Below are 24533 nucleotides of genomic sequence, written 5' to 3' on the forward strand. Positions count from 1 at the left end.
TATGTCACGGGGACGATTAAGCATGCTTTCTCTATCTAATTGGTGTTGGTTAAGGTGTCCGGCTCGTTGGTGGTAGCCAAGGTCGTGCTGAAGACTGGGAGGTGGTGGGTTCGAATCCTACCACCGGCTGTGCTGTCCGAGGTTTTCCCCGTTTTTTTTACGAAGACTTTCCAGACAAACGTCAACACAGCTCCCCCTGAAGTCGGCCCAGGACACATACTAACCCCACTGCCCTCCCTTGATCCGTCCACATCTGTATGCTGCTCATAGCCAGAGGTATAGAGAGGGCATTTTTCATTTGTCACATGCTAGCTCGTGGTCAGGACACCTCAGAGTTCGAAAAACGAAAGCTCGCTTGATGACCGAATACCTGGCAGGGTTGCTGGAAAGACATAAAAAATTGGGTGAAGTCTTGCGACACCTGCCAGTGTGTAGGGAAGCCGAATGGCAAACTGAAAGCACCGATGTGTCTAGTACCAATCATCGCCGAGTCCTTTCGGAGGCTAGTGATAGATATTGTTGGACCGTTACCGACGACACAGCAAGGGCATTGTTATGTGTTAACAGTGCTGCGTCCGGCAACAAAATTCCCAGAGGCGGTGCCACTCAAGGAACTCGGTTCAGCTCAAGTAGTTGACGCACTACTTTCGATCTTTGCCAGGGTGGGTTTTCCTTTGGAAATACAGAGTGACAATGGCAGCATGTTCACAAGCAATCTTACAACTACTTTTCTAGAAAAGTGTGGGATGGAAATAATTCACAACTCTATCCACCATCCTCTCAAAGAGCCAATCCACAAATCAAAGACTTTCCACCATCCTGAGTCAAAGAGTCTGGAAAGAATGCACTCAGTCCTAAGGCAGATACTAAGAGCTTTGTGCTTTGAACACAAGACCAATTGGGAGTCTTGTCTCTCAGCCGCGAAGTTTGCTCTCCGTTCCGTTGCCCACGGGACTAAAACTACAGGTTTTAGTCCCGCCGGCGCACATTGCGTACACCCTTGTGCACGTTAGAAGAATCCTGGGAAGGGCAAGGAGAGGATTCCACCGTGGTGCAATATATCCTGGATCTCCTTAGCTGTCTGTATAACGCTAGGGAAGTAGTGGAAAGTAACATGAAGACCGCCCAAGAGAAAGGTAAATCCTACTACATCAAAACAGCAAAAACGAGGACATTTAAAGCAGGTGATAGAGTCATGCTCCAAGCATAACAAGCTAGACGTGCGTTTGGAAGGTCCCGCACGAGTTGTACATAAGTTTTCGGAAACAAACTATGCCGTCAAAATGGAAGGCAGACTCAAAGAGGTTACGATATATCATTGCAATCTCATGAAACCTTACGGGGAAGGAGAGGCTATCGTGAACCTAATACTGAATGTTCCGAAAGAGATGCCCCAGGATATACCTTTTGTGGGGGATAACCCAGATTTCACAATTGACGAAGTGCTCACCAAGATGGGAGATTTTAACTCGTTACTCCAACATAGTTGTCCAACGTGAAGGAGGCACTTGCAGAATTTCGGGACACTTTCTCGAGCAAACTCGACAAAACTGCACTGGTGGAGCATGACTTTGATAGATTCCTCGGAAGACGATATTTTTATGAGTATAACAGAATACTGAGTCATTGCAATTTAGAAACGTTGGTTGCGAGACGCAAAAGTCGAGACATTATATTTTTGTGCAAATGCGTTCATGCCATTTTCGATAGCCAGTGTTTGATCGAGTCAATTAGTTTTCATGCACCAATGAGAACTTTCCGCCAGTGTCGCGTTTTTAATGTTCCGAGATTGAGCTCACTAAGTCCTCTGGCCCGTGTGCAGCGTCTTTATAATAATGAAATTTGTGACATTGACGTTTTTGATTGTACAATGTTTTACTAATTCATGTTCCACTGTTTTGTACTAACCATTGTACCATATTAGAAGGCCATCGCGCTGTTTATGGACAAGCTAATAAAACTATAAAACTATGACATCGAGCTCGTTAGTGACGAGCCTATCCGTTCTGAATCATATAGGGTATCCCCGCGACAAAGACAAATCGTGGAGGCGGAAATAAAACACATGCTAGATCGGGGGATAGTCGAACCGGCAGAGAGTGACTATACTTCATCATTAATACTGGTAGAAGTACCAGGGATAAGGACCCTAGACCATGCATAGATTATGGGAAGCTGAACGCTATCACTTGCGATCAGATGTATCCTATACCGAACATCGAAGAAAGAGGCTGGAGAGTATAAGTAAGGCAAAGTTTATTTCAACTTTGGATCTAGTTTGAGGCTAGTCGGTTCGCTGCTTTTGTTTCCCCAGTGGGGACATTTCGCCCACGAATGCTCAGTTTTGGGCTCAAGAACGCCGTGTTTTGTTTTTTGAGTCTCATGGATCGTGTCCTAACTGGACTGGGAGAATTCGTGCTCCCATACTTGTACGACATCGCCGTTTTCTCAGACAGTCGGGAAGATCACGTTCGCCACTTGCGGATCATTCTGGAAAGGCTTCGTGAGGCAGGGCTGACAGTACGAGCCGAAAAATGCCAAGTAGGGAAGGCTGAAGTGAGCTACCTGTGGCACGTAGTATGGCAAGGGTATCGCCGCCCGGCTGATGTAAAGATTGCTGCAGTATCGGATTATCCACTACCCACCACAAAAACGGAGCTAAGAGCATTTCTGGGTCTTGCTGGATATTATCACCACTACGTTAAGAACTACTCGAACATAGCCAGTCCTCTCACAGATGCACTCCGAAGGACAGAACCGAGTGTAGTCAAATGGGATGACGCGAAAGAAAAGACCTTCAGAACGCTCAAAGATTCGCTTACTCATAAGCTTACTATAACCATACATTCATTGTCCAGTGCGATGCGAGCTACGGAGAATCGGAGCAGTTCTTTGTCGACTAGAGGAAGCAGGACAAGAACAGCCGATTTCGTACATAAGTCGAAAACTTACCAGCCGGAAAGAGACTTATTGCTCGTCCGAAAAAGAATGTGCATGTTTGATTTGGGCAGTGCAGAAGCTGTCGTGTTACCTTTCGGGATCAAGATTAGCAATTGAAACCGATCACTGCCCATTAACTTGGCTGCAAAACATGTAATCAAAGAACGGGCATCTGCTCCATTGGAGCCTAGCATTGCAGTCCTAGAACTTTGAAATCAGGTATAAAAAGAGAAGTGAAAATGGAAATGCCGATGGGCTAAGCCGTCGTTTCTAGCTGCATAAATGAGCTTTTCAGATATGTCTATACTTGTAAACAGCAGTACTGTAATCATTTGCTTGACTTCTTTTAGTTACGTTGGTTTTGTTATAGAAGGGTCTGGCTCAAGCAACCACGAAGGTGAAATACCTCACTTTGAGAGTTGGCTAGAACCCATACAAAAGGGGCCAATTACTGGTTTGGGGATTGCTCGGGCGAGAACAAGAATTGCCATATAGAGTGGAAGTCCGGCACACTATATACAGACAACATATGTGCGAATGGGGGCATTTGCTACCGAAACACTACACTGAAACGTCTCAATCAGGAACAACGAGAGATTGAAAGATGGTTTCATTGCGGCCCCCAATTCTGCCATCAAGGGGTCATGGTCCGGTTCACTCATTCGCTCATTGATATGTGCAATCTAAGATCAGGTACCTCGGACAGCTCATCCACAGCCCCGAAAATAGCCTATATAAAACATGTCTTTTAGCATGTTCGATATATACGCACAAAGACAAGGTGGGTGAAAAGAATCTCCCAGACGACCTAAATTCTACAGCAAGTGAACCGTAAGACAAAAAGGGAGGAACGAGGTAGTGTACATCAAAATTATATAGAAAGAAATGCATCGAATTGAAGAAGAGAGATGGCAGACAGCAATGGAGCAAAAAAAAAAAGCACAGACATCTACACAGCAAACAAGGAACAACGCGCACCAGAAAAGTCCTACAGGGGAGACCACAGAAGCGGCCTGCTCTTCAAAGTGCGAACAGGATCACTACTAACAAGGAAGTTGTTCCAGACAGAAAAATGCAAAATGCATCCTCTGCAAAACAAGAGAAGATCTTCATCCCATACATTTTCATGCCCGGCGATATGCCCAATGAGACCGGAACCACACTCGACATTACTACAGTCATACTGAATAGAAAGAAGGAAACGAAATCTAGTCTGCCAGCTCTCAAAATTTTACTGTGCTGCAGGTAGGATAGATGCACACAGAGAGGTCACGCTCCCTCCCATCATAATGATACGGGCAGCACAGCGTGATGATGGCAATGGTTTAATGAGCAGAATGATAATGCGCGTGACATGCGCGCGCCGCTGCTAACACCACCGTCGGCGTCGGCGTAACAATATATGTACTTACTCTGCTTCAGAAAGTGCTTTCCCCTACTGATGGAGCATTGTACTGCTGCAGTATTTCCCCTGGTGACAAAATTGTGTCTCCTTATTTCCAACAGGTACGTAGTTGGTGGACTAAACTTCTTTTCCTTCTTAAGTTGAACATGGCTATAGGCTTCAACGGTAGCAATCCACACCACATCACACAGTAGACAACACGACACCTGGAAGAAGGGGGAAAAAAAAGAAGTGCAAGAAAGTGACCACCGGCATGGAACAAGCCCGAGCAAATGCCACCTAGATACAAAAGGCCTGCTTACTGCCTCCTCTCCTTCCTTCCCTACGTGGACATATGTAGTCAGAATTTGTTGCTACTGCGATCCGCCATTCTCCAAATTCAAGAACCAGCAAATGATTCCAGCTGACTTGGAACTTGCAGACCCGAATATTTAGACAAAAAGTGCGACGCCCTCTCCTGACAAATAATTTCTGAGAAAGATTGGGGCCGTTTTGAGCTTTATTTCCAAGTTCTCCCATTTAGTACGTGGGGACGTTCAATCACCACTCGCAGACGACGGTGGTTCGTCTTCATGGGAAACGACCGGTGAAAGCATGTTCGTGATTGGCTGCCACTGTTGAAAACACGATCCCAATTGGCCGACTGTTAGTTGTTACATCACGTCGACGAATAAGCAGGCTTTCTCTCTCTATGTGTTGTTGCCCAAGCCCACGACCAGAACTTCGTACCAATCTGACAATCCAGCCAAGCTGAGACTGAAAACTGGAAGCATGCATCTCCAGTGCCATCTACAAACTGCCTGCCAATCCCAGTGACATCACTGTATCAAACACACAGGGAGGTCCACCAACCATGATAGTATTTCACAGTAAATAACGTACGCAACAGAGGGACATGCGATCAAGGCATCTTTTTTCTGCCAGGAACATCTGCCGCATATTGATGCCATATTTAGTTCATTTCAATTGACGGAAATTTAATTTCACGAATTGAACTCTGAAATTTCCCGAGTCAACCTAACGGTTTCTTTGCGGAAATGAATTTCTTGCGGTCATTTTACTCAGTATAGCACCTGATAAGACCAGTATGTATCAATATGTGACAAATGTTCCGGCAGAAAAATCCCTCGACAGTATGTCCCTCCATTGTCCACGTTATTTACTACGTCTTTCTATCGTGGTTGGTGGATCACCCTGTAGACAACCCTCAATGTCCTTTTTTTTATTTTTACTTTTGCCTGTGATATCGCAAGGTATCTGCCCCGATTTAAGCGGGGTACGCCGGGATCAACCCTCGAAAAATGACAAAAAACGGATTTTTGTGGAAATAACATTTTTGGTGACAAAAATCTGTCTTCTATGTGATCCCAAAGTATTTTTGGTCAAATCCGTCTCAAAGTGCCCCGAAACTCGTTTAAAGCAGTCAAGGTGCATCAAACAAAGCACCAGAATGGCAAGAGAACCTCCGCACAAAAGACTATAGTACTGCTGGAGCCTTCTGATTTGCAGTAAAAATAGCATGAAACTTCATTTTCTCAAAACAACTTTTCGCACTACCTGCTCCGCTTGTGAAACTGATATCTCCGTAACGACTCGGTCTATATTGATGCGGTCTGTTTTCTTACAATCACTGAACGTTCCTAGAGGTGGTGACATTCTTATTTTTTCAGGTAAATCAATTTATAATTTATGCTATTGTCATACGTTTCTATGGTAGATGCCTCAGTTGCGACCGCATGCAGAAAAATGAAAACCAAAAATTGTCGCCATGGAAATTGTAAAAACTAAGAATGTCAGACCTCAACCATACATTTGGGAATACACTCCAAGTTCAAGCTGTCTTCTATCACATTTTTCAAACTCTGCAGGCCTTTCACAAAATGCAAAGATTTTGTAATTTGTAAAAAATTGACCATGACCATTACATGACCATGTAATGCTTGCAAAAAATTCCAATAAAACTTCAGACAAATGGCTATCAGCTGCAGAGTTCGGGTTGGATTAAACCGTCTTCTATTCTTACACTGTGACCAAGATGTGTTACGTTTGCTATACTAATGCTCGACCCTGGTCAACCCTCGATTTATGAAAGGTCAACGTTCCTAACAAAACGGTTATAAATTGAGGGATTCATAAATCGAGGTTTGCAATGAGGAAGGGGAATTGTCTTGTCCCAGGCGACACCATTCATAAAGCGAGGAAATTCGTAAATTGAGGGTTGACTAGTCAGCTCTCAATTTACGAACCCTTGATCTACAAATTCCTTCGCTTTATGAATGGTGCCCTCTGGGACAAAACACATCCTCTTCCTCATTCCGAACCTCGATCTATAAATGCCTCAATTTGAGAACGATTTTTCCAGCGACGTTAATCGTTCATAAATCAAGGGTTGACTCAGTTAGTTCAGGAATGAAGCACGGCGGGATACAGCTTGCATATCTGTACAGCCTGTGTTTTAACCCTGTTTTCTCTCTCTATGTGTTACCATTTGCCTCCTAGGTCCCTTGGTTGTGGACATTTGACAGAACAGAGTGGGCACCTGTGCAGCCTCTCTCATGTGTGTCCCTGTTTGTGACAGTTGTATGGCTTCCATGTGGCGCACCAGGTGGCCACGGAGGACAAGTGTGCCACTACAGAGGGTGCACTTGGACGGCCTTCTTCCCTTGTGTGTGTCCCAGGCCTCCATGTATTATACCGAGAGCTCATAGCTTTCCCCGTGGAATCTGCCGTTCCCCTCTGAATCATGTTCTTTTTTTTTTTTTTTGCAGAATATTCGAAAACAAAATTATCCAAGGCAGTGTAACTAGTGTAACTAGCCAATAAGTGTTTCTCGTAGTGGATCGCAGTCTGCTTCCCAGCTTTGTGGACCATGTCGACAGCGTCAATGTGGCGGGTGAGTGAAGTACGTGTGGCACGGCTTTTTCTTAGCAGGTTTCAGGCCTGGTGTAGTACATGGAGGCATAGGTTTGTCGCACCCACGACCTACTAGATTATAACGACCATGTCATAATCGGCAACCCCTATGACGAGCCCGTCTGCACGATCCGCTAAGGGGCAGTACACATTGGTCCGCAGGATCTACATCACGACTGGACAATGGAAATTTGAATTTTGAACGCACAGAAGCAGACGTACGACTACCGTAGCAGACGACAGCAACAGCTCCTATCAAAACGCGTATAATGATGATGATAATGTATTTTAGAAAGAAGCATCTGTCGCGGGACATCTGCAACTTGTACGACAATACTAAGGATAAGCTGAAGAACAAAGTATTGTAGAAATTGAGGAAGCAATAACCGGGCCGATGAGTAGCGCCACCCCTAGCCTCCTAATGCAGCGCTGGGAAGGGGTATGACATGGTCGCTATAATGTAGTAGGTTGTGGTCACACCACAGTGCGTGGTCAGCTCTGCAGGACAGAGATCACGCTTGTATGGCTTCTTGCCCGTATGCACACACATACGGTGCATCGGGTAGTTCGTTGCGGATAGACATGTCACAGCTGCCCCTGTAATGTTCCCGTATGTCCCTGCGTTCTCTAGCTGAACCCTGCAAGACAGAGATCACACTTGTATGGCTTCTCGCCCCTGTGTGCACACATATCGGCTGTTGTTCATGGCGGACGGACACGTCACGGCTGCACTTCCTGCACTTGTACAGATCCCTGCAGGTGCGTGTCCAGATGGTGTGCCAGGTGCTCGCGGCGGACAAACGTGGCACTGCACAGCGTGCACTTGTACTGTTCCTTTCCCGTGTGTCCCTGCTTGTGACGCTGCAGGTACGTGCTCTGGCTGAACTCTGCAGGACAGAGATCGCACTTGTACGGCTTCTCTCCCGTGTGTGTCCGAACGTGACGCCGCAGGTTTGTGCTGTGGCTAAACTCTGCAGGACAGAGAACGCACCTGTACGGCCTTTCGCCGGTGTGAGTCCGTACGTGAGACTTCAGACGGTACGGGTGGGTGAACTTTGCGGGACACAGGTTGCACTTGAATGGCTTCTCGCCCGTGTGCGACTGTTTGTGACGCCGCAGGTTGGTGCTGTCTTTGTACTCTGCGGAACAGAGGTCACACCGGTATGGCTTCTCACCCGTGTGTGTGTGCCTGTGGCGCCGCAGGTGCGTTCCGCGGCTGAACTCTGCAGGGCAGAGGTCACACTTGTGTGGCTTCTCGCCCGCGTGTGTCCTTTTGTGTTGCCGCAGGTGCTTTGTGTTGCAGAACTCTGCGGGACAGAGGTCGCACTTGCACGACAGCCCGTCCACCTCGTGGTCGGAGATCGACGTTTCACCCGCGTCTTGGTTCTCGCCATTGCCTGGAACGATGTTTCCGGGCTCGGGTTCTGCGGGTTGACCGTTCACGGAGACTGGGGCAGTGTTGAAGAATGCAGGTTGACCCGCCGTTGCATCGGCGGTGAACCGTGCAGTTGAAGAGTTGCCATCTGAGGACACTGGATCACAAATGTCTTTGGGCTCATCCTTAATATGGAGCATACCAGTGCCTGCCCTTGCTTCTGAAACTGCAGAAATGGATGCATGTGACAACAGAAAGCAGATGGGTCGGCAGCAGAAGTGCCACATTTGCTCACATAATTAATGCGCGTTTTTATGTGGTGGCATAGAGGAGACGCATTAATTACAAACGTTTGAAACTCAACAGTCGTCTGCTATTTTGTTCCGATACATCTGGCACAGGGACATTCACCAAAATGTCCCTGCTGCATTGGCTGGCGCTGTGTGATTCACGCCGGCCGCGCTGCTGGAGCCCCCTGGCCCAGACCTTTAATGTGCAGATATTCCAGCGCAAGTGTCAAATGCGTCGCTTCTCCCATGACAGGGTGTCTACTAAACTATAGCCTTAAAATCCCTGACCTTTCCAGGTTTTCACCAACTATTTCAAGCGAATTCGCTGACCAAAACAAAAGGGAACTTGGTGCCTGCAGCTATGTTTTTTATACCAGATCCCCAATAAAACATTTATTGAGACATTTATGTCGTTTATTGAGAAACTAGTAAGACTGTCCTGCCTTCCTGCCTCCTAACTTGTTCGCAGCAACAATGCGATTCACTGTGCATCATGACGACATTTTGCTGTCATTTTCCTTGGCTTCAGCTGCCCTTCTGGCAAATTCCCTGACAATCTCCTGACTTTTCCCAGTCACACGAAAATTCCCCGATAATTCCATGTTTTCTAGGTTGTGTAGACCATCCCTTTTGTATCCACAACCACGTGTGGACGATCCGGACGATCCGCTAGGGGGCGCTACTCATCGGACTGCGAGATCTAGATCACGATTGGACGATGGAAATTTGGACCTCGAACGTGCAGAAGCAGACGTACGACTACCGTAGCAGACGACAGCAACAGGTCCTATGGAAACTCGTAGAATGATGATAATCAACTTTATGAAGAAGCAAATCTCGTAGGACATCCACCGCTTGTACAAAAATACTAACGTAAGCTAAAGTATGAAGTATTGCAGAAATTGAGGAAGGGCCGATGAGTAGTGCAACTGCTAGCTTCCAAATGCGGCGCCTGGAAGGGGTGCCTATGACATGGGCGTTATAATCTACAGTCGAACTCCTTTACAACGAAACTCAGGGGACAGCAAAAAAAATTCGCAGTAAAGGTATTTCCGTTAAAAAGGATGTCCATTATTGGACCTATAGGGCTCCAGCGGGACCGCAAAAAAAATTTGCTGTAGTGGTATTTTTGTTAAAAAGGTGTTCGCTATAAAGGAGTTTGACTGTAGTAGGTCGAGTGTTTATCACAGCAGTAAGGTACCTGAGCGCTTCTGCTTTGCTGCTCCAAAACGTGTTCATTTTGGAATCTGAACACCAAATGAGAGCCCCCTCTTTGTATCAATCTGGGACACCAAGGATGAGTACAGTACCTAGGGTTGCCACCAGGCCGGTATTATACCGGCACAGCCGGTTACTTGGGCACTCTGCCAGTTGCCGGTAGGAAGGTGATACCGGCAGCCTTTTGCCAGTATTTGTGGCTCAAGACCTATCATAAGAGCTTTCACGGTATTTTCCCTTCAACGTTCCACTACAGCTTGAATAAATCTGGAACACAGACCCAGCTCCGCAGTCACCAGTCAAAACTTAGTTATTCATTCTTATTATTATTCATTGTTATTATTATTTTGATTCTTATTTCCAGCATCAATGATACAGCCACACACAGGAACATATGTTTCCTCGTATTATCTTGAGCGAGCACGCCCTCTCTCTCTCTATGTGAGTCTCGTCCACCCATCACCCACCTCCCTTTTTCCACGAGCCTTTCCCTCTATTCCACCTCCTCTCCTTCAGCCGGTATTTTTTCACTACGAAAGGTGGAAACACTAACAGTACCCCTGTTTTATAAACTTTAAAAACAGCCAAGTCACACCTTGGACGCCTCTGGTGGCAGACTTTGGTGCCCGGTCATAATCTGTTCATAAATTGAGGTAAAAAGCCTCGGGTTTCCCCAATTTGTACCCACAAAACGTGTTCACTGCTCGGAAATACAGAGGGGAAAGTACTTTAGTAAATCCTTTCGTCCTGCGGCCTACTCTTCTTAAAACGGGGGAATTCATAAATTGAGGATTGACTGTGTTCATATGCTAGTTGCAACTGAGATACAACCTGTGGAAAATCTCAGGGCGGATTCGTGTTTGTGAGTAGTTGAAAGTTTAGTGGCGCAAGGGGAACTGAGGACAAAAAGCGCCAAATCAATGAGGAATGTGCGCTTAAGGTGAAATTAATGGGTATGAATTGGGAATATGCCAACCGAATCCTTGAATCCTAGGCAGGGATTCAAGATTCGCGAATCCGAATCCCAGTGCCCAATACGACAAATCTAATCTTTCGAATCCACCAACCACGCTTGTTTGTTTCTTTTTCAAATTGGCGCCTCCAGGGTCAGCCTGAAGCCTAATTGGCCGGCAGGTGTTTTGTTGTTTGTTTATATTGATTTTGAACTGTTCTGGAATTGTTCAGACAGGAACTCTCACATTACAAGTTTAAAAGTAACCTGGTTTTGCTTTTGAATTTTGCTTAGCTTTACGAAAATAATCCAGACCTGAGAATTTACAACATGTTAAATAAATTACATTTAAGAGGAACTAAATGGGTATATCTTCTCCTGAAACTGAAGCATTATTTAATTTGTTTTTCGTTAAACAAAGGCATCATATTCTGCTTCAAAACACTTTTCACTAGAAGTGTTGTTTTCCTCTTTCAAATCCTTCCTTTAAAGAGAGTTTTAAAAACTCTTCTTTTTAATTCGTAGAACCTTCCTTGGATTCAGATTCAGGTTCGAAAACTTTTGGATGGATTAATAAGATACTGTTCAGCATGGCATAAAATAGATCTTCTAAAAACTGTTAAACGATCCAACTTTTTACAGGCTACTAATCAACTCAGTGGTCTCTAAAAATTTGATGACATTTATGTGTGACACAACTGGTTCCTCACTGAGTAAGAGAGAAGGGTGATAAGGGATGTGACATCGATAAAATGCCGAGAAGTAAGCACGGCGAAGATATTCATATAAAGGACATGTCAAAAGAATATGAATTACTCTCAAGGGTTCGCAACAGTGATGGCATTCTGGCTGTGCTTCGCTAAACCGTAAGTGACGATGTGTTAGGTTGGTACATGTCTGATCCGAAGGCTTGCAGGAGTAACTTCGTAAAATCTGTTGTTGTTGTGGGTCATTCCATGTCAAACAACCCAGACATTGCGCTCGACCATCCCAGATTTCTTTCAAATATAATGTGCTTCATTCTTCTCATGCAGCCAGTGCTCTCATGGCCTATTTTTGCTGCAAAAAAATTATTGAGTCGTGGCCGCCCCTTGAAGATCACAATTTGACATGTAACCTACCCCCCCCCCCCCAAAAAAAAAGAACTATAACGAAATAACTTTTGCGCAAATTCCAACTGAATCTCTTCTGAGCAAAGGCAAAGCATAATACTTTTGTGCCAAGATCCGTTGAAGTTTGATCGACACTTTTTATCGAGAGTTTATGACCGGAGAAAACTATAATTTCGTGAACTTTTGAATTTTTTTACAGAGATCTGCCATTTTTTCGTAGCTATTTAAACTGCTTTGCGCTGTCGTGCAGGAGGCATAGAACGTGTTAAAAATATTTTGCGGGGCGCAGACTTGGAAGAGTACACAGAAAAAAATCATTAATTCTGGAAATATTGCTTTTTACCAGATATTCAGCCATATATTGCACACTGAGATGGTCCTCATAAATATATGAGACAAATTGCATTTAATAGTATGCCCCTTGAACACTTATTTTACAAAGTTTCATCAAAACACTTTTTGCAACGTTTTAGCAGCAAAAAAAAAAAAAAAACTTTGAACCTTACCATCCCCCGCTCTCATCCGGCATTGCCCCACAAGGCTGCTTCACCCCAAGATGCATTGCCGCTGTTGCCACCAAACGGACACTGGAGCTGCCCAAACAGATTTCCATTCGTCAGCGAAAAAGACATAGAGCGCGCGCGAGAGAGATAAAAGACAATCTTCCAAACATTAGGTTCTCACGAGAACGGCCCACTGTGGCGACGAACTTCTGTAGGAGCACTGGGCCACGGGGTATATTTATTAGAACAAAGAAAAAAGGAGGAGGAAAAGTCAGCCAAACGGTATGTCGGCTTGCTATTTCGCAAAACAGAAAGAAAGAAACAAGGGATGTACTTCGGTGACATTCTCTGGCAGACTTACCAGACGAATGTCCGTACAGTTCCTGAAGTTTCACACAGGACGAATGCTAATCCCTCTGTCCCTCACTCCTCCCTGCTGTCCTCTTTCCATTTGTCTATGTCTGTACGCTGCTTATAGACAAAGTTGTTTTGCGGTGCTAACGCAGAATTAAAAAAAAATAAAGGGTTTAACGTTTAATGATACACAATCTGTATAAGTATCACAATAAGTATCACAATCACATACACAATCTGTATAAGTACAGACTTCTCTGTTATTATAAATTAGCTGTAAAGAAATCACTGGTTGGTGTCATGTCAATGTTCGATCTCACAGAGCTTTCACGTCACTACTCTTCCCGTGCTCATCAGCAGTGGAACATTCCCTGTTGTAGGACGAATTAGGGGGAAGAGCGGGTCAGTCATCGCTTGCGGCAGTTATTAAATGAATGCCCTTTCAATCCTTTAAATGTGTCCCGTACATGCATTCGTGATTTCTGTAGTAATTTGTTTTTGACCAGTAGTTATCAATGATCAATGGCAGGCGTAAAGGTGTCAAAAATACGTTTTTTCTTTGTTTTTTTTTCCTTGATGTGAACTTTAGTGTGGTGTAGAACTGACTTTATTTCTAGTTCCTGTGTGTAGCAGTGTATCACCATTGCCAATTTTATGTCGCTGGGAGCTGTGAGTCCCTCAAGTCACTATAGTGGCTTTTTTCCACAGCTTCCGCCACAATTTTTTTGTGGAAATAAAATCACATTACATTACATTACATTACATGATGATAGAAAAGGAGGGGAAAGGTTAGTCATGATGGAGGCTTGCTGTTCCCAAAAGCAAAGAGAAACAAACAAAAAGTACACCCCTGCATACAGTGCTCTTTGTGTACTGCGCAGAGTTTTACACGTTACTCGAAAAAAGTAATTGATTACAATTACTGTTACTACTGCGCAAAAAGTAATTCTTTACCGTGACACATTACTTCATCAAAAATGTAATACGTTACCGATTAAAAATGTAACACGTTACTTTCCCGTTACTTTTAAACTGTGGGCCATAGCAAAGCCAACTAGCCTGCAGTGAATGCAACCATGCAGCTCTTGTTGCAGATTCTAATATGAGACACCAACATACATGATAAGTGAAATTCACAAATACATTTGAAAGCAACATACGAAACACATACACGCGTTTATTACAGATTTATATACACATTTAAAACAACATCGAAACATCCGCTTCGTTTTCTAACTATTGTTATGTTCAGCCCGCACAATTTATAAATACACCTATTTTACTGTTGCTCCAGTAGGTCGCGGTTCTAAGGGATTATCATATTACTGTGGTGTGCATGGAACACGTGTGGACTAGAGACGGCCGTCACAGTGACCTCTGCGTCATTGCTTCAGTCGAACCCGTGGTGGAGCAGAAGAACAGATTGGTTTGCTGAAAAGGGTTGCCATTGTTGACAGAAGGTTAAAATGTAATTTTTGGTAATCTATTACTCAGTAATCGATTACCAAAAATTGTAATCTAATTACTTGGAAAATTACGGATATAGTTTAGTAACGATACCGCGGCTTCTACGAAGATAAAAATCATGAAAAACACGGAAAACCGATATGCGTCCGGTCTCTACATGCAATTTTACTATTTTACAGGCCAAAAATTGTTACCGATTTGCAAAATTTGTGAATTTTGATACGTAATTACCTCTTTCGACAACGGAAAATTACCGCGATCTATCTCCAACCCCCATCCCACTACTTCAGCGCCACCATCACAATGCAACCAAAATATGACACAAACACAAAAGTATAAAACTCAATTCTTTGACTTTTCAACCTTTTTCATGTAACTAAAACGTAAATTTATTACAAATAACGCATAACATTAGGCAGAAACCGTGATGAAACACCAATCTCGCGATGTCGCCGAACACCGCAAGCACGACACTTCGCAAGTGCGTGATTCCAAAACCACAAACACGAACTTGTTCAAGTTGGGCCACATCCTGAAGGACACACAAACGACTGGGTACACTCGCAGTGTTTGGTGCCGAATCATGACAAGCCCTCATGAATCCCTCAATCATGAATAGAGCCCTCTCGATACATGAGATACATATTCCCCTGATGTAACCTAACCTCAGTCACGACAGATGCACAGTCTACATGGGCCCTCTCGACACATGGAATATGTATTCAGCTGATCTAACCTAACCTCAGTCACGACGGATGCGCAGTCTACATGAGCCCTCTCGACACATGGAATACGTATTCGCCAGACCTAACCTAACCTCAGTCACGACGGATGCACAGTATATATGGGCCCTCTCGACACATGGAATACGTATTCGCCAGACCTAACCTAACCTCAGTCACGACGGATGCACAGTATATATGGACCCTCTCGACACATGGAATACGTATTCGCCAGACCTAACCTAACCTCAGTCACGACGGATGCACAGTATATATGGGCTCTCTCGACACATGGAATACGTATTCGCCAGACCTAACCTAACCTCAGTCACGACGGATGCACAGTATATATGGGCCCTCTCGACACATGGAATACATATTCGCCAGACCTAACCTAACCTCAGTCACGACGGATGCACAGTATATATGGGCTCTCTCGACACATGGAATACGTATTCGCCAGACCTAACCTAACCTCAGTCACGACGGATGCACAGTATATATGGGCCCTCTCGACACATGGAATACGTATTCGCCAGAACTAACCTAACCTCAGTCACGACGGATGCACAGTATATATGGGCCCTCTCGACACATGGAATACGTATTGGCCAGACCTAACCTAACCTCAGTCACGACGGATGCATATAGTATATATGGGCCCTCTCGACACATAGAATACGTATTCGCCAGACCTAACCTAACCTCAGTCATGACGGATGCTAAGTATATATGTGGGCTCTCTTCGCACATGGAATACGTATTCAGCTGACCTAGTCACAACGGATATTGTAGTCCTAACGTATTTCATATATATATATATACATATATATGTATGTGTAATTTGACGTGACATTTGTGATGCGTGAACATTCAACGTAGAATAACGTACAGAATGTGACCTTTGTTGTTAAGACTCCCCATGTAAAACATCACTTTTCCTCTTATTCATTTGTGCCTCTGCTAACGATTTCCAGTATTTTTGTGCACATTTCAATATTAAATGCTGTATTCCAGAAATCTACGCTCAAAATACGCCTATGTCTCATAGTAAAGTTCTTGCTTGGCAAGCAGTTTTCTGTTTTACATCACAGTTGGCCCTAGGAGCTTTAACTCTTCTAATAACCCTGTTCTGCCTTTCAAAAGCAGATATTCATTTCGTAGCCTGCTTTTAATGTCCGTATGGTCCGTATTCACGCGTGTCGTCTGGCAACAATGACATAAAGCCGATATTATTTCGTAACATGCACTGGACGTCCGTATTCACAAGTGTCGTCTGGCAACAATGACCTTACCGTACTCCTGCTAAATCTACGCCCATCCGTGCACTGTGGGAGCGTTACTAAACTACAGCCAAAATTACTTGCTCACAAAATTAACTGATTACGTTAGAAAATTACTGAAAAAAGTAATTGATTACTAGTAACGCGTTACGTACAACTCTGGTACTGCGCCACCGCAGAAGGCCATTCTCACGAGAACCTGAAACTTTGAAAGTTAATCTGTACATACAACATCTTTTTGTAGGCAATGCAAATAGGTTTGGGCAGGTCCCGTGTGCGTTTGGCAACAGCGGCGGCGATGCGTCTTGGGGTGAAGCAGCTTTGCGGGGCAATGCCAGATGTGTGCGGGGGTGTTCAAAAGTTCAAGAAAAATTTCCCCCGCTAAAACAAAAAGTGTTTCGATGAAACTTCGTAAAATAAATGTTCAAGGGGCATACTATCAAATGCAATTGGTCTCATATTTTTATCGGGACCACCTCAGTGTGCAATTGACGGCTGGAAATGTGGCGAAAAGTAACATTTCCGAAATCCATTATTTTTTATGCGTACTCTTCCAAGTCTGCACACCTCAAAATACTTTTAACACGTTCTATGCCTCCTACACAACAGCGCTACACAGTTTAAATAGGAATTTAAAAAAATGGCAGAGTTCCATCAAAAATTCCAAAGGTCCCCAAAATTTTAGTTTTTTCGGGGTGTAAACTCTCGGTAAAAAATGTCGATCAGCCTTCAACGGTCTTGGCACGAAAGTATTATGCTCTGCCTTCCCTCAGAAGAGAATTTGTTTGGAATTTGTGCAAAAGCTATTTTGTTATAATTTTTTTTGGCCAGGCAGGTTACACGTCACATCACAAATTTTCAAAAAATCACATCACAAAAAAATTTTTTTCAACAAAAATAATCCATTGGATGGCGGCATGGAGCATTGGCAGCATGGGGCAATCAACCACAATTTATTTGAAGGAAATCAGGATTGGTCGAGCGCAATGTCTGGGACGTTTCGCATGGAATGACCCTTGTGACTGCTACCCCATTCATTAACTGCTGATTTGATCGTGTGTAGCAGGTTGGATTCATATTCATAACATCGGGAATGGCAGTCTATTGGAAGCTCACGAAACAGAGAATAATCGCTTTATCGACCTTTTTCTGTGTGCACCATGTTATTCTGCCTTTGTTCACTGAAGAAAATCATCGTTGTATCACCTTGTGATCGTGAGTCAAGGCGGTGTCCCATTTGGTTCCGCCCGGCTAAAACAGCGTCGTCATAAGGCTCCGTTCTCACTTCTATGAATGTATATTCACTTGAAGAGTCACCCTGAGGCTTTCATGTGTCCTATCCGAGCTGTTGCCCCTGGAGTAAAACAAAAGGGGGACATGTAAGCCACATTGCAAAGCTTCAAGCAAAGCTGAGAATACCGTAATTTCATGCGTATGAGCCGCACCTCAGATAAGACGCAGGACTGATCTTTAGGAACGTTTTGAAAATTTTCGGGAAAATAAGCCACACTCGCAGGTAAGCCGCGGGCAATATGACGAAACTGATTTGTGGGACAAAGGAGACCATTAGAGAAGTTTATAAACCCAGTGGTCCATACTCTGGGGTCGGCATGGTGCACAACAAAGGTGGTCTGTTCTAGTGTTCTACCATGATTGTGCCCTTGTTGTGTGTTTTTCATGGATTGACTGGTCCGTGGCCTTCCAGCAGACATGGATCACTGTCACCACTTTCATTAAAGCTGCTCGGGGAGGCACCAGGAAGGTCAGCCTACTCGAAGTTGGACACGCCCATGTTACGCATTGTTTGTGCGTTGCCAGGAGAGCGCTGTTCCAGAGACACTGTGAGCTCTTTTGTTAAAACCGCTGTATAGGGAAAATAACAAGGGCAAAATAGTCATCAAATAAGCTGCAAAAATACTCCAAAAGCCAGGAGACGACATAACTAGACAAAAAAGCTGAGAACTCCGACTTAACATAACAAAATAACAAGTTTACTTAGAGGTTTCATCCGTCATGCGACGGACATCATCACTGTCAAACGCATGATCCGCCAAACTTCAGTTTGGCACTGATGATGTCCATCGCATGACGGACGAAACCTCTGAGTAAACTTATTATTTTGTTATGTGAAGTCGGAGTTCTCAACTTTTTTGTCTAGTTATCAAATAAGCTGCACCAATGGATAAGCCGCAGAGCGCCTGTGAGAAAAAACAAACTGCACAAGACACAGATAATAAGCGTGAAATTATCGTAATCTCTGCCCCCTTTCGGAATGTAGTTGCGTTCATTTACAACAACTGTTTCTCATGTTTAGTGAATAGACTTTTTGATTTTCGATTATACACTGTACCGTATTATCATGTGTATTAGCCGCAAGTCACTGTTTTTCCTGCACGGGGAAAAAAATTTTGGCGCACAAGCCATACTGCAGATACGCCATGCCTTGTGGAAAGATATCACGGTTAATGCAACAGGGAAGGCACACGTATGATACACAAAGTGGCAAAGGGTTTATTTTTTCAAATCAAAGAATTCTCAATGTTAAGGAATGCAACATTACTTCAAATACTAAAGACCACTGACTCTACAAGATTCTAGAAGATTCCTCACACGATGGTGCAATACGATAATGATACGATGATGCAATTCTGGGTGAAATGGGGTGCTACCGATACATCCTGGTATTACAGTCAACCCTCGATTTATGAAAACCCTCGGTTCCCCGAAAAATCGTTCATAAATCGAGGGATTCATAAATCAAGAATTCCGTTAAGTGAGTACTATCGAGCAAACGGAACAGTATTTCCGAGTTGGTATTGTGTTTATAATGCAATATATTGTGTAATTTTGCTTTCAACCATGCCTTCTGCTGTATCAATCGCACAAAGCACAGATGTTAGCGCATTCACACTCTGTTTATTATCCAATACTAAATAGTTTAATTTTGCTTCGGACCATGCCTTCCGCTGTGTCAATCTTGGAAAGAGGAGATGTCAGCCCATTCGCACTCAACTAGTCTCGGATTTCCTCTGGGGCTTTTAACCTACGTTTATTAATCTCCGGATGACAGCGGACACCTTATTCATGAATCGAGGTCAGGAACACTTCTGCAAAAACCCGTTTGTTGTTCGGATTTCGAGGGGTTAAGAACCGAGGGTGCAATACCTGGAAAACATTTCGTCTGCTCAGGCGTCATTCATAAGACCACGAATAATCCCGTTTTTGTTTACCTTGGAACGATCCGTTCATAAATTGAGGGCAAAAAGGCTGTGCAACTCCTAGTTGGTTCCCAGAAATTCCATTCATTACAGTTGAACCTCTCAATAACGAACGTCGATTTAACGAAATCCTCTGTTTAACGAAAAATTTCCGTTGCACGAACGCATCCCTATAGACGCCAATGTATTTTTGCATTCGATTTAACGAAATACATTCGTTTGGTCACCTCTATTTAACGAAATCTCTGGGCTCTTCTGCGCGTGTCTTTCCCCTTCACCACGAAGAAAAGGAGGAGAAACCTTCCCTCTCTGTTGTCCTTACGCGAGTTTTCGTTGGTTACTTCGGTTGTCACGTGCTGTAGGCACGAGCGTGCCGACATATGCGTCTCCGCCGCCGGTAATCGTTGCGCCGACGCTGTTTCGAAACCGGCGCGAGGGTCTCTTCGCACCTGTTTTCGGACAAGAAAGCACGCACATCTCGCGAATTTGCTTGTGTTGATGAAGACGACAGTACGTTGCGGTTTTGTGCCTTTTCATTACTTGTTTTTGTTCGCGCCGCTGATGCTGACGGTGGTAAAATGGGCATGATGCCGCTGCCGTTCAAGGTTCCATCTGCGCAGACGTCTACGTGACATGTACCCGTTTCTCGTTCTTTTCGGCGGTGTACGGTTGTTCTTTCCGGACGTCATGAGTGCAAGTGAACCAACCAAGAAACTTCGATACGCGATCGCGTAGGAGAAAGCAGTCGAGGTCATCCGGAGTTACGAAGGTTATGAATGCTCAGAACGATATTGTGCACAAATTACGCGTTACCTAGCGTTATGTAATGAATAAAGCTTGATATTTTGTGCCCTTCTTACCTTAGTACCTGTTTTATGACAAATGACGTTTTGCGGTACGCGCGGCGCTGGTAGTGCGGCGGCCATCTTTGTTTAACTTGGCGTGTTCCATTTAACGAATATCTCGATTTAACGAAATAAAGAGCCAGCATTTACAAATTCGTTATATAGAGGTTCAACTGTATTCGAATATCGAGGTTCATAAAACGAGGGAAAAATGCATGTAAAAAGTTTGGTTCCTCGTGCTAGTGTTCATAAAACGAAGGAATTCATAAATCGAAGGTTCATAAATCGAGGGTTGATTGTATAGGGCTACCTTTTTTGTGCTTTCTGTCCCGCAAGCTGCCCACAGTCAATACGCACATGTCAGTTGAGAACACATTCCTCGTAACTTACATAGTGACAATCACGGCACGTTGTAGCGTCGAATGTGCTTCGCATGCTGTATTGTTGCACTCAAATAGTATCAGTGTCACACACGCATACGAACTGCTACTAAATAGTGCATGTGATGTGTCGTACAACATGATACGAGCAGTGGGGTGACTAAGGGGAGTGCGGTTCGCACCGGGTGAAGCGACGGAGGGGGTGATGCACCGCACCAGTACTGCCGCTTCCTGCCATTCTCTGTGGCACGATGACGCCAAAAAACAACGTGTGGAGCCTTCTACTAGGCACATTTTTCTTTTTTTGAGTGCGGTCTAATATGTTTGTTTATCGTAAATCGCCCGGTACGGAAAGGGATCCGTTAACTGGGAATAGGGTGGGGCGGGGGGTGCCGGAAAGAGCCCCCACCACCGGGTGACGCGCACCCTAGCGACGCCACTGGATACGAGATTGGAATTTGGGAAGAAAAACGGGTTTAACATGAATAGGGCCCAAACTGATTCGGGAGGGAATGATCGGGAGGAATTGGGGCTTACCCGAGAAAGTCAGACACACACATTATAATAGAAAAGATGAGTATTACTGACCACAGGTGCCCTAGCATATACAGAGGGTAATTCCTACGGGGGAACAGAGGGTGTTTTGCTCTGGTCAGTCGCAGTTTAAGAAATAACAGCGAAGAGTTCCACGATTGTGGAACACAAGGCTGGACGAGTGAGGGAAAAATGGGGGTGGAATGAACATGTGGAGGTGGACATGCAGCTTTCATGCATAATGTGCACACTCCTTTATGTGAACGCATTTATGTTGTGTTTTGTCTGTTCTTGTGTTTTCTTCTCAGAAAAATCTGCTCCGATAATTTTCCTGCAAAGTGGTGTTAGGGTTGACTGACACTACGCAACTTGGTTCCCGCAACGGTTGTGCACACAGCTAAAGTCGCACCAAATGGGTCCAGTTCACACGGTGAGCAGCTCAGAATGTAGTAGTGGTCAGCGAGCTAGCCAGATGGTGCAAAAAAACATCACTGTCATCATTCTCGTCCAATCGGGCTGCAACTTCCATAATCCCCACTGATCACTGATGACTTCCTAAGTGCTGAATACTGCAGCTGCAGCAACTGACACATGGAAACTTCGTCACAGAAATTGCACATGTCAGCCAGTTGTTATGATCGGGCTCCTTGGAAGGTATTGGCTTTTAACTGCACAAGCAATAGATAACCGATGATGTCGGTTAAATACTGGCCCGGTGTAAACCCTTCGTGGAAGCCAAGCCATTGTAAAAAACTGGGATGGGGGTACAGTGGCTGTTTATGGATACTTGCCAGACATGTGTAGTCTTACTCGATACACTGCAAACAAGCATGTTTTTATAACTTGTTACCGAGGCTTGTACAGGATGTGTAATAAGTTTAAATTATTATTTACAGCAAAGAAATGCATTATTCAATATATCACGTGAACTGAGAAGCTGTGCTTTATCAGTTAACTGAGATTGTAGAGAAGCCTACCTCTAAAAATATCGAGTACTCCTTATAATGCGGTAATGACAGTGCATGGTAGTGCATAGCGGTCTCAGGAGAGTTCTGTAAAGGCACTGCTAGGGGCACTACCGATGACCGTCCATGTGGGACATCATTTCGATTTCTGCAGCGACAGCTCCCCTAGCGGTACCAGAACACAACTCTCCTACATCTGCCATGCTGCCCTATAGGGTTTATTCATATGACGTCATCCGCAGAAGACCACCGCTCTCGCTTGCAGGCAGATGTGCTGCATCGGCCGCCATATTGTAGGTCCCATCCAAGCAGCTAACCATATCTCACCCACCGTATATTTGGCATTTCAAAGTTATTGTGCTGTGTGATTTGTAGCATATCCAAGTAATTTGCATGTTTTCGACGTTAATAGTCATCCACAAAGCATATGGCAGCGTACGAATGCGGGTAAATAACTTCGAGGGACCTATACAGTATGACGGCGAGGCGACGTCAGTGAATAAACTCTATTCTGATGCACAGAGGCCTACGTTTTGGTTGCTCTGTTTATTTTTTACCCTCAGTATGGCTTCCATGATTTTTCTGCAGATTTCGTAAGCATAAATGCGCCACCGGAAGTTCGTTAGTTAGGTAGACAACAAGCTAAGTGCCTAAATGCGGGTTACGTTTTTCTGCACACACCCTGTAGAAGTAACTTTAATAACGCTGTTTACATTGCACATGTTAGAGCATTTAACCATATCGAATTGACGAGAGATATATAACCTGAGACCTGCTTGCCTTTTTGCCGTATCAACATCAAGGTGAGTTCTGTACACTTTGCCACGGTACTTACCGGTTCATGCAGCTCAAACCTCGTTTTTCTAAATGTGCACTCGAACATGGGATCTTCGTCCCTGTCTTGCTCCTGGAGAAGATTGTCCTACTTGCAGGAGAACCCTGGAACAGAGAGACATCGCATAATATGGGACAACATCAAAAAAGTGAGGACCACAAACGGAAGCTACCGCTACTTCAGAAACGCTCGCTACTTCAAGTTTCACTATCAAAAGGCCCCAAACAAACAAACAAACGAACGAAAAAAAAAAAAAAAAAGGAATGAGAACTATTAGTCCAAACGCGTTATAAATTAGCACCACAAGGTTGAGTATGACACATTGTGGTGAATTAAACGAGCAAATAAATCAGTTCACCTCAACTGACGTTACACTACTCAGTGGTCGGCCTTATGAATGCCACCCGATCCAAACATGTGCAGCGTCTCCACGAACAGACTGTCGCATTACTAATGCTGCTTGTTGTTTTAGAGGCTTGACGGCTTCACGGCTCTTCCATTCAAAGCTTCGCCCGAACTTCGCAACAACTGCAACAACAACAACAACAGAAATGATGGCGGCCATTGGTGGCGATACCCTTGCATGGCCGTAAGTGTATAAAACGATTAGTGAGAGTAACCCACTGATCTCTATCTATAAAGGCTGGATGGCGCATGGGAGAGGGGCTCGCGGGGGAGAGGCGTGCATTTGGGCCGCCATGTTGGGAGGCCCTAAAGCGCAGTGTGCGCCCATAGAAAACAATGGGAGGCAACGGAGATTGTGAGTATTTATAGCGCTGCAGGCGTTGATCGTTGCTTGTCATCACACAATTTTGTAAGGTGCCAGGATACTGATGTATCCTAACAGTGTTTCACAGGTGTCCTGCCGTTCGATTCTTAATTACGTTATGTTTTGCATTCCGAAACTAGACCGTCACAGCAGTGCAGCGCTGGGGATTGTACTACAGTACGTTTCCCAGCCAATATTTCAACAAGAAACGATGTGAGGTTAACAACCACCATGTATGTAATATCCCGTGCTGCGTTCTGCACAAAAATTGTTCCATAAAGAAGGGTCCGGGAAAGCATATACTCGCATGGCAGAAAGAGATCGTTCTGTAGAATCACAGCCGTTGTTTTAGCCGTGTATCGGTTTCGTATGATTTATATCAAGCACCGCCGCAGAAAGTGTCTTTTAGTGAACGACTGCGGTGCTTTGCCTCGCAAATATGGACACACCGAA

At 44.5% G+C, this 24533-nt stretch overlaps 2 protein-coding genes across 4 annotated transcripts in view; both read right to left on the minus strand.

The window, feature by feature from the left end:
- The window catches only part of LOC135378676 (zinc finger protein 664-like), a 44100-nt gene extending 38018 nt beyond the window's left edge, over positions 1–6082 (minus strand). Inside the window, exon 1 of the mRNA XM_064611754.1 lies at positions 4353–6082. The gene's annotated coding sequence lies outside the window, so the exon portion shown is untranslated. The remainder of the gene's footprint in view (positions 1–4352) is intronic.
- A 104-nt stretch (positions 6083–6186) lies between these two features.
- On the minus strand, positions 6187–23917 carry LOC135378677 (zinc finger protein 572-like). 3 transcript variants are annotated; one of them, XM_064611756.1, is made up of 4 exons: positions 23670–23914; positions 23312–23415; positions 17741–17888; positions 6187–8859 (listed from the first exon to the last, which is right to left on the minus strand). In XM_064611756.1, exons 3-4 carry the CDS (start codon positions 17769–17771, stop codon positions 7979–7981), a joined length of 912 nt encoding a protein of 303 aa, XP_064467826.1. In that variant the 5' UTR covers positions 17772–17888; positions 23312–23415; positions 23670–23914; the 3' UTR covers positions 6187–7978. The 3 variants fall into 3 exon arrangements, 2 of the variants coding, with proteins under 2 accessions (XP_064467826.1, XP_064467827.1); XM_064611757.1 differs by lacking the exon at positions 17741–17888 and having other exon boundaries at positions 23670–23913; XR_010418528.1 differs by lacking the exons at positions 6187–8859; positions 17741–17888 and adding an exon at positions 12741–12798 and having other exon boundaries at positions 23670–23917.
- Positions 23918–24533: the final 616 nt, after the last annotated feature.

Source organism: Ornithodoros turicata, chromosome 1 (genome assembly GCF_037126465.1).
Source record: "Ornithodoros turicata isolate Travis chromosome 1, ASM3712646v1, whole genome shotgun sequence".
Classification (NCBI taxonomy): domain Eukaryota; kingdom Metazoa; phylum Arthropoda; class Arachnida; order Ixodida; family Argasidae; genus Ornithodoros; species Ornithodoros turicata.